Here is a 16589-nt window from a genome sequence, read left to right as displayed (position 1 = left end):
AACGGGGTGTTTACATCCTGTTTGCCTATTCAGCAGAGTGAGAGAAAAAGGGAAAGTTTTCCCTCTGAGTAGTTCCTCTCTGTTATCTCTGGCTCTTTGCCATTGATGATGACGCCACGGTGGAAAGGGTGCAGACCTACACACTGTGTGTGTGTGTGTGTGTGTGTGTGTGTGTGTGTGTGTGTGTGTGTGTGTGTGTGTGTGTGTGTGTGTGTGTGTGTGTGTGTGTGTGTGTGTGTGTGTGTGTGACTCATACACACAGTTACACACACTCGGACGCCGTGGAAAGAATTTTCTTCCTTCCTTAATTTATTTTTACCGCCCCTCACCACCTGCCACTACTATTACCCACCTCGACCAAAATAAATGATAACTCAGCCAGCGAGTAGGCCTGAGTGCATCATGGTAGAGAAGATGTACAACATTTGGTATCTGAGGAATCTGTAAACAGGCCTTGGAGCCTGTTGACTGAATGAACATACAGCGCCGTCATAACACACCGTGCTCAGTCTGCGTCACAGTTGTTCTGATAAAGTCCAGAATGATCCGTGTGTAATCAACCCACTTTAAGAATAACGCTGCATCGGCCGTCTGTACGCACACTGTCATTAACTGATGCAGATAGGCCTCACACACACGTTCATGTTGTTTTTTTGTTATTCACACACACACACACACACACAGGACGGCTGATGAGACATTATGTTGTGGACCATGGAGGAAGAGGATGAGGTCAGCCTGCCTGTGGCTCAGTAAACATGTTGATCAGTAAATACCTCTCATGAACCATAATATGAATTCCTCTCCGTCCATCGCTGCCTCTCTAGCTTACTTTAATAACTGTTTGTGAAGACGCCATATCGGTTCCCTTGGCAACTGTTACCAAGGGAGCAGAGTCTCTTGTCTTGTTTAGTGCATTTCTGAGCTTGTGTGTGTGAGTGTGTGTGGAATAGAAGCATCTGGAGGGAGGGGGATTTTGCAGTTCTGACTTTGAGGAGGTTTTTTCTATGAAGAGGCCGTATGAAGATCTGTGTCGTCCTGAGCTTTTCTTAGATTTGTTATTGGAAATCATCACCCAGAAACCCAGAAACAGAAATGTTTGGGGGCTTTTGACGTTGCTCAAGTGTGGAAATCGAGAGTGACGACGATCAAGTCACCGTCGGTTGTTAGTTGTCGCCCACATCCTCTTAGATTTCCGGTTTGTCGGGATTTACATGCCATTTTCCTTTCTTTAGAGTTCCTAGCTAGGTGTTGAGTCATTCTTTTATTCTGTCTCACACACACAAGCACCTCAAGACAGACGGATACATGCACACAAGTCTGTCGAGAAATCCAGACTGTTTCCTCTGTAACAAAGAGTTCCTGTGAGAATGAAGCGGGGAGCACAAGTCACTGGGAGGGGTTATCCAGCGCACACACACACACACACACACTCTGCCATCATATGTTTGTCATTCTCTTTTACCAGAAGCTAAAAAAAGAGCAGACAAGGCTTTTCACTTAACACACAGGGTCCGAGGCAAGTAAGTGGCTTTAAAGTCAGTTGACTGTCTCGCTTGTGTTGACGAGGCTTGTGTTAGTCATGAGTTGGCCACATGTGCGTTCACGCAGGATGACTGTGTGTCTGAGGTGTATTTTAGGAGTGAAACTGACCGGGTTTCTGAATTGACTCTCCTCGTTTCACATTGTCAGAGACTCAGAAGTCACATAAGATCACTTTCATCTGTTTCATTAGAATCAGAAAGATTTTGCGGCTGCACTAAAATACACATACAGTTCATATCTTTACAACAGGAAGCCTCAGCCTTCAAACCCCCTGCCCCCGCCCCCTTATGGCCTCTCTCTCACACACACACACACACCCTTAGGGAGGCCTACTTCCTGCGGTTGTGACGAGAGCTTCCTCTCCCCTCCGAGCTCTGTTCCCCTTCTCTTTAGCGTCACACACACGTGCATCTGATCTGTGAGTGAGAAAAGGCGATGCGCCACACTAACCCAGTTGTGTGTTGTCATTCACAGGCCCAGATGTCAGGGTGGTGACTGCAGCAGACAAATGGGGCCTCTTGTTTTCATGTTTTTCTACCAGCCCCCTTCCTCCTCGTCCTGTTTATTTTTTCACTAGCAGATAAAAATGTAGGGCAACTGTTTCTCATAAGTGTTTCACGAAGGGTCGGAAATCAGGCCAGGTCGACAGGTGACACCAACAGCCAAAACGAGACTGCGTTTTTTCAGTAGTTGCTAACCTAAAGCTTATCGCTGTGGTTTCAAAATCGACTAAATGTTGATATTGGAAGAAGCAACCCAGCAGTCAAAATGTGAAGATTTCTGGTCTTCCTCCCCCCGTGCGTTGGCCTGGATGTAGAGCAGATGTGAGGGAGTGCACATATAAGCCAGAGGAGCCAAAGTAAGACAAATAAGAGCATTTATCTGGCCTGTTATGGTGTGCTGGCATGCTGCTGAGCGTGGACGTTCTGGGTGTAACTGGGTGAAAGGTCCGGTCAGAGCTCCTCACCCTGAAAGGAGGGTTGTGTTGTTTGGTTGGATGCTTGCGGGAGATAATTGTCCGTCATGGAGGTTGGATGCCTCAGTGTTAGTGTGCAGGAACAGTGTTTGCTTGCCGTGTCCTCTGCTGACCCACACTGCCCTGTGTGTGATGCCTGGAGCAACTCGGATTTTCACTGTGTGTGTGTGTGTGTGTGCACGTGCGTGTGCACGTGCGAGAGAGGATGTGGACGTGATGAAGTTAGACTGCATCGCCGTCACGGAACAGCACGCACTGACGTTTGCACATGCACAAACACACACACACACACGTGGGCCTGGCAACGAGCTAAGAGGGGACGGATGCAGAGGTTGGGTGTTCCTCTGTGTGTGTCAGAGAGAGAGAGAGAGAGAAATGCATCTATCTGGGGTGGTTATGTAATGACCAAATGCTCTATAGAGGGCGAGGGAGGACGGAGAGAGACAGGGACGGAGGGAGGACCTTGCATGGCCTTTCCGTAGTCCTCTGCCAGAAAGTCATCGCTGCCAGAACTATTCCCTCGCTTTGTTTTCTGTTATCTGCCACTTCTCCCAGCCTTATCTGGTCATTTCTCATCAGAGAGACTCTACAGTGACTTCACCAGGACAGTAACATTCCCCAGCTGCCTGTTAGTTGTAGTTACTCCAGCACTGTATGTTTACCCGTAATATTGATTACCACCACTAAGAAGTAGAAGGGTTTTTTTGCAGTTACTGCGTCCCCTCTATGTTGCTCTCATGGCCTCAGTGTGGTCGTCTAGCAGGGGACCAGAGCAGGCCAGTAGTTGACAGGGAGGAGTGTGGCTGAATAAATGAAAGACTACTGTACAGAGACAGACGTCATCTAAACATCTTCATTTCAGCCATTTGTTAGTCGTGACTACGCAAGTTTCCCCGTGCACAGCCTCAAGTGTATGCCTCTGGTGTTTGTGTCACATGGGATCATGGTGGATTCATTTATTTAGTTTGTGTGTTTTCGTTAGATGCCACAAGGTATTCAAGAGAGCTCCTTTATTTTGAGTGAGCGAGTGTGTTGAGCAGCTCTTTGATGTCTTGTGTCAGTGTGAGATTTTACTTGAAGATGTACCATGGGCGTATTTTGGATGGTGAATTGCGTCATCTGTTTGGTGTAAATTGATGAATATGTCTGTGTATACCTTCACTGAGGAGGCGAGCAAAACAGTAACAAAAGTCCTTAAATGACTTCAGTGACTGTACTCTGCTGTACAGAGAAACACTACAGCTTGTTGTGGTTAGAGTGAGGTGAAAGTGACTAAAGCGTGTGCAGCATGCTGAAGCTGAATAATAGTTGTATTAATTGAATTCTAACTTTTCCGATTTGACAACAACCTGACGGTAATCAAAAGATTGATCGGCAGGTTACAGGAATTTGCCCCGTCATTTCGCTTGAATAATTCTGGAAGTTTGATTCTTTTCTCATCCGTGAACCCCGTCATCACATCCTGTTTGTCTATCCAAATACACATACACACTCAACCCATGTTGCGCACTGAATAGGAAGCCGAAATGACATCACGAAGTCCAAGAATTCCCCGCTGTTGTCACATCTGTGGCGGTGCAGAAACACGCCCCCGGTCACCTGACTGTAAGTGGTGTCCCAGGAGGGCGGAGTTTAGCCAGCGGTTTGGGCTAAGTCCTCTCACAGGGCGCTGAGTCACCGAGGGGGGGGTTCCCCGAAAAAAGTAAAACGTAATGCTCGCTCACACACACTCTCACTGTTTCCTCCATACACATACAGTACTGAACACAAACTCATAGCTGGTGAAACCACATTTCATCACTTTGGTATCATCAGATAGAGCCCAGGCTGGTATGTAACACTGTCTGCCGTCTGTGTACACGCTCTGGTTTCAGGGTACTGAGTTTCTCACACTGTGCTGGTAGAGCGGCTGTGAGCAATGTGATAGCCAGGGTAGCAACTGGAAGAGACGACCGGTTGGTCACAACAGACATAAACACACACCCTGTAGAAAAGTGTTAATTACAACTTCGCCACTGCGTCCCTGTCCCCGTCACGACTTGGTCTCTTGCTAGAGTTCTCTTTCTTCATTTTTCTCTTTTCAAAGTCACACTTTGTTTCCCTCTTTCCTTTTCTCCATTATGCCATGTGTTTCACTATGTTACCGTTTCCCCAGCGCTGCTCTTTCACATGTGATAGTTGACTTTGCAGCTCTTCCTGTTAGAGCGAGATCAGCCACGTTTCTGTGTCTGCCCGACTGTTAAGCTGCACAGTTAGTCTCACCGTCGCGTCTGCGTGGGAAGAGAAAGAGAGTGAGCGAACAAGAGCCCCCTGCGCTCCCATTGAGTCAGCCTCCCTGCTGATTTACCCCTTCGCCTGTTAGCCACCCTCAGGTTTTCCACACTGCTCTGAAACCAGGTGTCACCTCAGAAGTCAGGCGGGTTCGGTGACGCAGGAGAAGCAGCAGCAGCAACACAAAGGGGTTTTTGGTCCACATTGAAAGCAAAGACCTCCCTCCGCCCTGAATTATATTAAATGAAGGCGTCGTATATCATCAGTCCTCCGAGTACATTGTTTGATGTGGCTTCACGTTGTTTTTATGACAGCTTGACATGAATGTTTTGTCTTCTCTGTCTTTCAGGGTCGAGGAGATTGGCAGTTGATTGGCAGCCGGAGCCGAGACATAACACAAGTGTGAATCAATAACTTGGTGCTACTCTAAAAGGTACGCTCAGCACCAGTGTGTGTGTGTGTGTGTGTGTGTTAGTATCAGTTTGTCTTAAAGAATGTTGTGTGCAGCCTTGACAGTGAACCAGCCTATCTTCACATAGCAGCAGAGCCTGCTGGATGATGATCACTGCAAATCGGAAGGGAAGAGATAGAGAGGGTGTGTGTGTGTGTGTGTGTGTCTGTCACAGCACAGCACCACTCCTGTAAAGCTAAAAGTGTCCAGTGATTGAAATATCCCCTACTTTAAATAGAGACAGAGAGTTCCAGAGTTAGTGGGAGTAAGAAAGGCAGAGAAGAGGAACTGGTGGGAAGAGGGACTGTGGGTGGCCAGAGCTAATTTAGGAAAACTGGTGGAAGAGTGCTGAGCAAGAGAAATGAATCATAGCCTCTATGTGCATGTCTCTCTCTCTCTCCATGTTTTATTTGTCTTGCCACTAATCAACTTGTTACTTTTACGTTTCTCTCCCACTGTGACCCACAAATCAAATATCCTTGTGTCATGGTCTTGTCACTTTTAAATTGGTGTCATCCAAATTAGAGTAAAGTAGTCAGGAGATTGAGGCGCGATATTGCTGTTTTTGGAAGAGTCGTTTTTATCCAACAATCATTTTAACAGAGATGATAAAACATTTGGATTTAGTTGATTTCATGTGTTAAGACTTGTTTGTAACAGCAGTGGTGAATGCACAGGTGCGAATGCATCCCTCTCAGGTTTTGTTAGAGATCTCTCTTTCTTTAATCAAGGTACTTTGAGACACGGACTTCTATCTTGACAGCTTCTGTCGTGTGTGTGCGTGTGCGTGTGCGTGTGCGTGCACTGTTTCAAAAAGCAGGGAGGGGAGGGAGTTATCGCTCAGCTTCTTTTATGTGTTTTCCCCTCAACCGCTTTCCTTTGTGTCGTCTCCCTGTGTGTGTGTGTGTGTGTGTGTGTGGGAAGGTGTGTGGGCGTTTTCATGGCACCGTTCCTACTCTCCACTCCACCTCCCTCCATCCCTTCCCTCCATCTTTTCCCCTTAATCTATCTTTCCATCCTGTTCAGACCGTCTGTCGCTGCTGCCCCCGTCTCCCTCTCCATCACGCCTGCCGTAATGAGATTAAACCTTAGTGTATCCACTGGGCATGCACGTGCACGCACACTTTATGCACACACCCTTCTGAGTGCTGCAGCGCACACAACACACAATTATCCACTTAAGAGAGCACACCATTCTCTCTCGCATGCACTAAATCAGCACAAGCCTGACACGACCATGCAACTTGCACACATGGCATTGCCTCCAACACCACACACACTTGGCATGTGACCAAGGCCTCTCACTATTAGTCTTTCCCTCTGTCTCTTGTTATCAGGAGGCCCATGGTAAGGATTACAGTAACCCCAGGTCTGTCCTCATAGGTGAGCTGCCCACTGAGCCATCTGGGCCTCGGTAATAATCCTGTTCTGTGCAGACCGGCTTACTGGCGCCTCCTACAGGCTGACTGACTCATAGCAGCCAGCTACAGACAAAGACATCTACCATGATTTAAGACTTCAAGAGAATTTAACTTATTCTCATGTTGCTGGGGGAAATGACCGAACTAGAGCAGAATCAGGAGATTCCAGTGGTGAGAATAAAGATGTAAATACAGGTTGCCCCTGTAGTCGCAGGAAGCTCTCCCCTCCCCTGCCCTACATTCTACTTATACCCTCCCCAACGTACACATATACATGCACCAACAAGCCTATTCAATAGAGAGCCCACTGGCTCGCTCATTCTCATAGTGTCTCTCTCTCTCTCTCTGTCTCTCTGTCTCTCTCTCTCTCTCTCTCTCTCTCTCTCTCTCTCTCTCTCTCTCTCTCTGTCTCTCTGTCTCTCTGTCTGTGTAGCTAACAGGCTTTGGGTTCCTGGTGCTTAAGACTGAGGAGTCGGACAGCACAGATATTCTCAGTGTTGGAGTGAGGCCCTCTCTGTGCTGCAGTGGAGGGCTTCACAGATACAGCTAGTCTGGTGAGTAGCAGCTCTCTTATTGACTTTAATAACACTCAATGACAGACGTTGTGTTGTGAGTTTATGATACACGGTGCATACTGCTATTATATAATGTTAGGGTTTAAACAGAAGGATGCGAGGCTTCGGCAGGCTGCAGGGAGATTTCTGCTTCAAGCTTCCTACTGCACACGTGCATCAGAAAAACGGAACTGGATCCGGTTTCAAAATGAAACAATATTTAATGTACTACACAAAGTTCACTTACAAACTGAATTAACTGTCAATAGTAATGTTCCCGAGAACAGAGACCACACGCACGCATCTCACGCACAGGTCTGAATTCAGGTACTGAACAACGAGAGCGGATGTGGTCTGAGGAATTCTCTCCAGAACAGTCTTTTATATGTCATAAGACGTGTGACTGATCCTCCATTGATCAGTGATTGGCTCCATTCTGTCCCCTCCCTGGATCGATCCTTTAGCGAAACAGCTTTGCTCCTTGCAAAACATTCCTCCCCACTGACCACATCCTCCATTTGCTGCATGTCCCATTCAGAATCCCTGTCTGACCCTCAAACTATTCTTACAGTGTTTTAATACCTTTAGTGACTATACTTTTATGATTTAATGCATTCAATTAGTTAACATACTGTAACACATATCTTCTATAAGCAAGAATGTTGTAAACATATTGTGACTGACATATTATTATTGTGACACTTCTACTCATCACTAGGGGGTTATTTAATCGTACTTATAATGCGTTTAATACTGAAATTCTCCACAATAACCTTTTAAAAGACCGTAAGTTTATAGAAATATGTAGCAATTCATGTGGAAATATGTTTAAATTCAAGCATGCCATTTCGAATAAATAAGTTAGAATGATGACATTTTTTTTTAATTCATTAACTTTGGGTACAGCCTATAATTCTGATGAGCTAACGAGCAATGACCTGGTGTTTGTTGCAGAATGACAAGTTTGTCATTTGATCACAAAGCCAACATGAAGGCCATGACATTGAAACGATATTGGTGCTTTATAACAGCAACACATAGAGGTATTCAATGATAAGCTTGGGGTCATTTTCACATTTTTTAAATTGATACAAATTGAATTTCAGCAGCTTTGACTATGCTGCTACACCACATTGTTTTTTCCTGTATGAAAGCATGTGAGTAGCTACATTAAGGTGTTGCTATCATCCACAGGCTGGATGCATCACGCAGTAGAGCAGTTTGGCGGGCGTGGCACACGGGATTCCTTCTCTCTGGACGGACTCAACCGGGGACCATGGGCTCCTGTGGGCGGCCGCGCCTGGCAGCCATCTGCCAGGTCTGTGGCCATGACAACATATACAAACGAACTTTTACAAACCTCTTTAACTTGAATCCATCAGCTGCAGCCTTTAATTCGGTTTTTACAGCCAAACAGAAGTAAACCATTGAATGTACTTCACAAACATAGTGTAAAAACTGCTAGAAAAAGTCATCTGACTGTACTGTGTGTCATCAGGTGTTCGCCTGGAATGAACCAACACCAGCTCCTTTCCCATCTACCTCCTGGTCCCATGGGCGGACTGAACCATCCCAGTAAATTCTTCAGTAATGGGTAAGTCCTGCACAGAATCTTCAGTGAAAGAACTACATTTAGAAAGCAGAGAGTAATTTGTTTTCAGCAAATGACATGATGAAGCAAGCTTGTGTTGTTGTTTAGATCAGTTTTTTTGTTTGTTGTAATATTGTTTTAACTTTTTTTTATTTTTGGGGCTGTCCAGACCCATGCGAGGAAGTGAGAAGCTTGAGCTCCCACAGCCAATGTTACCAGGTCTGCAGAGGGAGCAGCAGAGACCACCTCCTCATCATCTTCACCCTCTACCCCCCCACAGAGCATGGGAGCAACTAGGTCAGCTGTATGAATCCCATCTCCCTCCTCAAGGACATCCTGTTGTGCCACTGCCCAATGAGCACTCACTTCGTCTCCATAATGGAGGCTTTGCAGGAAGCGGCGGCCCTCCCCCCAACCCCCATCTTCCCCCCAGCAGACCAAACCAACTGCTGAAGGTGAGTGACAATGCTACAGGTGATACAATATTGGATTTATGCACCAGTTTTTCACAGGTGAATTAAAAAAAAATGATGAAAATGGCTCTGATCACACTTTGTGTGTTGTCATTGCTGTCTGATTTAGTTTGGGGGTCCCCAAGAGCAGCATGTTCCCCGGGGTCCACCGCTGCTGGGAGATGAGATGTGGGCTCAGGTGCACCAGGTAGGAGCTCTCTAATTGGCTGTGATCATGTTTCATTATCCATTTAGAGATAGAACAATCCCTGTTCTGGCTGTCATTTCTGCTGCAACCAGACAGACCCTCTGTCACTGACATTCAGCTAAATATTTCAGCAATGGACTGTTTTTGAACTGACCCTTTCATTTCTCTGTTTACAGCAGAGGGGCTACCCAGGGAAGATGGTAGGGGGTCAGCTAAAGAGACCAGGCCCTCCACTGGGAGAGCACTCCGTCATCCAGCACACTCCTCTACCATCCATGCACCCATCCTCCCGCCCAGCTGTAGAGGACTGTCCCAGCCCCAGCAAGAGGAAAAAGAGTTCAGATCAGGTATCAGAATGGAACTAACTAACTTTTTTTCTGCTACACTAAAACAGCCACACTGAGTGGGAATTCATAACCGCAACTATACATTTGTTCTACAGTTTGTTTCTCCTTGTTAGTCATGCCTTTGAGTGTTAAATATTGTCATGTCTCACTCCCTGGGCAGATATCCCATCCTGGTCTGCATCGTTTCCCTGGCCAGTCTTTGCTATCTCAGCATCAGTCATCAATGCATCACCTCCCTCCAAAAGCTGCCTTCTGGAACCCCCTTCACAAGAACAGCACTCCTTGGCAGCCACAGACTTCTGACCGCAACAACCCACAATCGCAGGAGTTCCAGCTCCGAACAGTAAGAACATATCCCTTCAGTACATATGTGGCTCTTGAAGCCAGAGGTTCATCTTTTTCTATTGACCTTAATCAATGGGAAAACCTGTATTGGATTGAGTGGTCTCATAAAGGTGTATTGATTCTATTAGCTGTCTGAACCTAACAAAGAGTATTGTTTGCTGGGCTGTAAAATACACCATGCCCAAAATGTATCAGATCCTGTTGGTTTTATATTACTCTTATCTCCCTCTGTTGCTTTTTTGTTTAACAGGAATCCAACAAACAAGGAATGGGTAACTATGGCCAAAAGTCCTCTCCTGCCTCCTCCACCCCTTTAAACCTCTCCCCTCCACCAAACTCCTCCCCGGGAGGCTACAACCACGGATGTGCTCCTCAGCTTCAGAAAGATGCATTCCAACCTCAGGCTGTAACCCAGCAGTCCCCTCCCTCGTCCTACCCTAGTCCCAGCTCCAAGCTAGGGCACGCTCCACCCTGCCAGGCCATGGAGCCTCGTGGTCCTCACAACCAGAGAGGCCCTCCTTTTAGGATCCAAGGTGGCAGCCAAGCTACCTCTCACACGGCATCAACCCCAACCAGGGGAGACAGAGAACAACACTTGCATGCCCAATCGTCACCAGCAAACCCTCCTGCAACCAGCAACAACAGCAGCAGCAGCAGTGTGCCTTACAGCCACTTCCAGCCTCATCCAGGGCTGGGGCACAAGGGTCCTCCACCTCCTCCTCCAGCTCCTCCTGCCAGCAGCACCTCAGTACCTCAGCATTTGCAAAGTGGGCTCCATGAAGCCTGGAGATACCAGAGCAGGCCCAGCAGTCACTCTGCAGTGAGTATAAGTAATTCATGCTGTTTCAGTTTGTTCTTCTACAGTTATGAGTGCCATGGTCAGTTAACCCAGATGCCATTACGAGAGTAAATATTCGTTAAAGTATTGATTAAGAACTGTTTTGTATGTGTCTCTTCAGGAGTCGGGCATTTACAGGCCTCCAGGGCTGCTACCTCCGCGCCAGCAGAGCCACAATCACATCGTGGATAGTCGTGTTCCTGGTCCTTCCCAGCATCACCATCATGTCAGCCCTCCTCTGCCCCCAACCAACTCCACTCGAACACCTGTCATCACTGCCAATCTTCCCATATCCCAGAGCTCTTGCCCCATCAGTGGCTATAGCAACAGCAGGATACCTAGTAGTGTAACTATGGCTGGTGTGTCCAGGGTGCCCACATCGCCCCCTGCTGGTTGCTCGGTGAACAATGGCAGCAGTAACAGCAGTTGGCAGAGAGGAAGAGAACCTGTACCCCAAACCTCCACCCGTGGTGTCACTAGCACCGCCTCTCAGCTGGATGCTCTGCTGCAGCCAGGATGTCAGAGAGGCCAAACTGCCTCTGCCAACCAGCAGGGGCTGCCCAGACCCCACCAACAGGAACCCATCAAGTCCCGCCCTACAAAGGGGAAGGTGTCCTGCTATGCTCAGGCTGAAATGGAGCAACCCCCTGTATTTTCCTCATCGTCTTCTTTGTTCTCCTCACGGCACCAGAGGGTAGGGGACAGTGTGATTACAAGTAGAGTTTCAAATCCTCTTCCTGGTTCTCCGATTAAATACCAATCAGCTCCACGCTCCACTGCCAACACTGCACCTCAGCCGTCTCATCCAGCCCTCTCCTCCAGACTGGGTCAGTCAGAGTTTGCCTCGACACAGGCGTACTCTCAGCCCCAGATTCGTCCACCAGCTCCGACCTCTGTCCCTCAGTCCATCGAAGAGGCTCTAGACAAGCTCGATGCAGAGCTAGAGGGTCACATGCAAGCTGAGGAAAGGAGAAAAAGGGACAGAGAGGAGCAAGAGAGGCGGAAAAAAGAATGGGAGATGAGACAAAAGCGGGACGAGGAGAGGAAGAGGAAGGAGCTGGAAAAGAAGGAGGAGGAGAGGAAGAAGAGGGAACTGGATAGACAGGAGGAGGAGAGGAGAAGGAGAGAATGGGAGAGGCAGGAGCAGGAGAGAAAGAGGAGGCAAGAAGAGGAAAGGAGGAGGAGTGAAGCAGAGCGGCTGGAGGAGGAGAGGAAAAGGAGAGAATGGGAGAGGCAGGAAGAGGAGAGGAAAAAGAGAGAATGGGAGAAAAAGGAGCGGGAAAGGAAGAGGAGAGAGTGGGAGTGGCAAGAAGAGGAGAGGAAGAAGAGAGAAGCAGAGAGGCAGGAGATAAAGAAGAGGGAACTGGATCAGCAGGAAGAGGAAAAGAAAAAACAAGAGTTGGAGAGGAAAGAGGAGGAGAAAAGGAGAATGGAACAGAGGAGGGAGAAGGAACTATGCAGTGCAAAAGGCAAAGAGCAGACCGCAATTGAAAATCTGGAGAGACTGTTCTCCTGCAACACTTCCCCAACACCCCCACCTCCTCGCCTTTCTTCTGTTACTGCACCTTCTTCAGGTCCATTGCCCCCCTGCTCCCAGGCTTCACCCCCTTACCCCTGGCTCAGCCGTGGTGGCGTACTCCCCTGTCCACCAGGCCAGACAACCACCACCATTACTCCTGTAGAAAGGCTGCGGCCGCCCCCTCTTACACCTCAGACCGAGTATGCCAGAGAAAAGCAGAGGCAGAGGGAGATGTGGAGCAACAGTGGCGGAACGACATTCAGCCCCTCATCAACACACAATACCTCAGGGATGAACCAGTCGGTATACCCCAACAAGCCCCCGGCAATGCAAGCCGCACCCAGCCTATCCAAAGACTCAGCCAGGGAGAGAGACAGCAGCAAACACTCTCTCCCCACCTTGGCACGTAGAGAGCCCCCCAAACTGTATCAGGCTTTTCCCAGAGAAAACCCAACACCACCGTTATCCTCCAGCTCTATGAGGGGAATCCTAAACCAGCAGATGACAGGAAGTGGTTTGGAAAATGCCAGGAGCTGCGCTGCTGAATCTGCGCAATTTGAGGAAGAGCCATCTGAGTTGTCCACACTGCTCCCCGATGGTCTGGCTAACATTATGGCTATGCTGGATGAGTCCATTAAAAAGGAAGAGGAGATGTATAACAGTGAAAAGGCTGGGTCCACAGGTCTCCTTGACAACTTTACTCCTTGTGTCCAGCCTATCAAGAGCTACCTGAGTGCCCCAGACCTCATTCCAGCAATGAAGCATCAGCCCAACCAGGAAGACTTTGGATCCACTCCGCACGCTAGCCCTCCTGTGCTCAGTCGCCAAGGCTCTCTGGCATCCCCTTGCAGCCGAACATCATCTCTCAATGAGGAGGATGAGGACTACTTTAAACCTTCTTCAAATGTTCCTCTGATCCCCAAACGGTCAATGGACATGGGAGTGGGGAACACCAATTACCGCCACAGCGACTTGGCTAAACTTTATGGCCTCCCCGAGCAGACGAAAAGTGAGGTTGATGAGGAGGAAGATGACGAGGACTCTGAGACACCGTCTTGTTCTCCACCACCCCAAAGACCCCACCTCCACCAAACGGGTGTAAACAGCATGTTCAAGTCCCTAGCAACAGTCCTAGAGAGCCAGAAGTATGCCTACCGCGGTGGACCTTTTGGGAGACCCCCTCCATCAGCTCTGCTTGGGGTCAAATATTCCTCGTCGCTGTCACTGGGCCCCGATATCTGCCGCCAGCAGCAAGGCAGTTCACCGACGTCAGATTCTACCAATCCACCGTTTAGCCCAGCTTTCCCATCCCTAAAGTCCTCCCCTCCTCCTCTGCTGGAAGACAAAAAACTGAAAATAGAGGATGCTCATGACTGGAGAGATGATGGAGAGACGACAGAGGACAGAATAAACTCTGCCCAAAAGAGGAGTATTTCTACCTTAAAACCCATTAAGGAGATCAAAGAGGAGCAGCTGTTGACGACTATCTCCGAGTCTTCCCTGGCAGAATTAGGCAAAAGCTGCGAGGACATGCTTAGTCGACAGTCCCTTCCTAGCCATAACCCGCTTGATAAACCCGATGGCCATGTCAAACTGAAAGACAGACACAAACCTGAGAAGGTAAAGGAACACAGAGAGAAAGATAAGACGAGGAAGCATGGTCACAGCAGCAGGAAGCACGAAGACAGGACAGAGAAGAAGAAGCATCGAGAAAAGAGAGAGGAGATGACCTTCTGCTCTTCATCATCATCATCTTCTTCCACTCATTCCAGCTCCAGCCACAGGCGGCACAAGGAAAAGAAAGATCGCAGAATTCTCGGTGACCTCAACCTCCAGAGCAAGGAGGGGTCTGAGAAGAATCGGGGTCATTACGACGCAGAAAAAACGAAACCTCAGGAAGCATCCGGTGCCAGCTCCGCCAGCGAAGGGGAGCAGGCAGAATGGACCTCGAGAAGTTCGGGAGAAAGATCTTCCGAGGACAAAAAAGACTGTGAATCTGCTTCTTCGCTGGGTTCAACGGACTTCTTGAAACTGAAAGCGCTGTCAGATGGGCCCCCCAAAGAGCTGAAGATTCGCCTGATCAAAGTGGAGAGCGGGGACAGGGAGACCTTCATTGCCTCCGAGGTGGAGGAAAAGAGGATCCCACTGGAGGACATCACCATTAAGAACTCTGCAAGTGAAATCATCAGGTCCTGCAAGTAAGTGCACTGTGGAGGAAGGCTGTCCTAAAAATACTTGATATGAAATTTCAGTAGCCTTTTTTAGGCATATATCAGGCATGCATTCATGGATATTTCTATGAACAGGTTAGAGTAGTATATTTGTGTTGAACAAAGGATAATTACCCATCAGGCCAGTGGTGGGCCATCAGGGCCTTCTCTGCTGGCCTAAACAGAATCACAAAGTTATTGCTATTTTATCATTTAATATTTTTCCCATTATCTTATTTTCTCATTGTACAGCTACTGTCTTCCTCAGTTGCTCTGCTTCCAGTGCAGCTTGTTTTAAGTAGAGCTTTTATCCAATCAGATCTCACCTCTGTGTCTCTAGGTAAGAACAGAGGCCCGAGGCCTGCAGACTCACAAGTGAATCGGGACGATATTGTTGATTGTCATCGTGTTCAACCAATCAGATCTTTAGTTTGACATGTTGGGTGTATTCTTTGACGTGCCAGAGCCTGCTAGCTGGCCTACAACTACGTACGCATTTTGTGCAGCTCTGCAGTGAGGTACAGCGTGTGCTGTGATTGGTCAGTGGGCGAGCATGTGACTTATCGTGAAACGAAACTTAACAGCAGAGGCTTAGTCGGAGTAGTGAGAGTTCAAATTGAAAGATATGGAAGAAATTATGACATTTTTTGCATTTTGCTTGGTGTAGATTATTATTTTTTTTACCTAGCTTTGGTTTTTTAACGCTCAATGGCTGAAGGAGGAGAAACGGATTTGTGAGTTGGGATTTAACTGGGATTAAACTCTTTGTCAACAAAGAAAGGAGGATGGAGTTTGGTAAGTCAACTGCGTTTGTTTTTTTACATCTAATATCTGAATGGCCCTCGAGTGTGTAGCAGAATGCGTGTTGCTGCTGCTGTTTTCCCGTTAAGTTTGTTAGCGTAGCCTCCCAGAACACTTGTGGAGCTCCAGCTGTTTTTGTTTTCTTTGTTCCGGTTCAGAGGTCACACCGACCGTTGCATTTCCCACAATTTAAGGTTCTGCATTTTCCAAATGCACTAGTATAATTCAAACGTATTGCTCGGTTTGTAAGCCTCGTACCGAACGGTTTAATACAAATACGTGTATTGTTACAGCCCTAGAAACGAATAATAACCATAGCTGTGGCGCCATAATGAGGTTATAAGGTGGTATTTCAGCTGCAGGACAGCAGTGAAGGCCCAGGTTTGAAATGCACGGCCCGCCACTGCATCAGGTAGCATGCTCACAGGACTAGAAACCTGTTTTGTTTCTTTTTGTTTGCATCTGTCAACATGTTGTGTTTTTTTCTGTTGTAGGGGGGCCAGAGTAAAAGGGAAGTTCAGAGAATCTTACTTGCTCCCAGCCTTCTCTGTCAAGCCCATCATGACCTCAGATGAACCCATTCCCAGAGAGAAACTGAACCCTCCTACACCCAGCATCTATGTACGTCACTATATTTCATACATACTGTATAATAGCTTTCTTTCATTTGACACATTTTATCCATTATAACACAGTAAACACAACATGCATGTGCTGCCCTCTTGTGGTGATGTGTTGTGCATGAAGACATTGACTTCAGCAGTTTTGGTTTCTGTGTATTGATGTAATTCTTCTTCTCTGTAGTTGGAGAGTAAGAGGGATGCCTTCTCCCCTGTGCTGCTGCAGTTTTGTACAGACCCCAAGAACCCTGTTACTGTCATCAGAGGCCTGGCTGGATCTCTACGACTCAGTATGTTAATGCATTCCATTTATTTACATGCATAAACCCATGGGAGGCTTTTGGGCGGGGGGCTTACAGAGCCAGAGGGAATACATGTGTGTTCAGACAGAAAATATGAGAAAAATGGGTTTCTGAACATTAAGGAATGAACCTGAAAAT

The 16589-nt window shown here is 47.6% G+C and overlaps 1 protein-coding gene across 3 annotated transcripts in view; it reads left to right on the top strand.

The window, feature by feature from the left end:
• Positions 1-16589, top strand: part of kdm6ba (lysine (K)-specific demethylase 6B, a) — a 56420-nt gene that overhangs the window by 35128 nt on the left and 4703 nt on the right. For all 3 annotated transcript variants that reach the window (XM_079295361.1, XM_079295362.1, XM_079295363.1), the window contains exons 3-14: positions 5142-5225; positions 7098-7218; positions 8413-8536; positions 8717-8812; positions 8979-9264; positions 9392-9469; positions 9646-9816; positions 9977-10159; positions 10412-10981; positions 11121-14716; positions 16024-16150; positions 16334-16439. In XM_079295361.1, coding sequence (XP_079151487.1) covers positions 8418-8536; positions 8717-8812; positions 8979-9264; positions 9392-9469; positions 9646-9816; positions 9977-10159; positions 10412-10981; positions 11121-14716; positions 16024-16150; positions 16334-16439 — 5332 coding nt within the window. In that variant the 5' untranslated portion in view covers positions 5142-5225; positions 7098-7218; positions 8413-8417. The remainder of the gene's footprint in view (positions 1-5141; positions 5226-7097; positions 7219-8412; positions 8537-8716; positions 8813-8978; positions 9265-9391; positions 9470-9645; positions 9817-9976; positions 10160-10411; positions 10982-11120; positions 14717-16023; positions 16151-16333; positions 16440-16589) is intronic.

The sequence above is a fragment of the Melanostigma gelatinosum genome, assembly GCF_949748355.1.
Source record: "Melanostigma gelatinosum genome assembly, chromosome: 23".
Taxonomy (NCBI): domain Eukaryota; kingdom Metazoa; phylum Chordata; class Actinopteri; order Perciformes; family Zoarcidae; genus Melanostigma; species Melanostigma gelatinosum.
The sequence above is the reverse complement of the archived record's forward strand: the minus strand, read 5'-3'. Positions and strand labels throughout refer to the sequence as shown.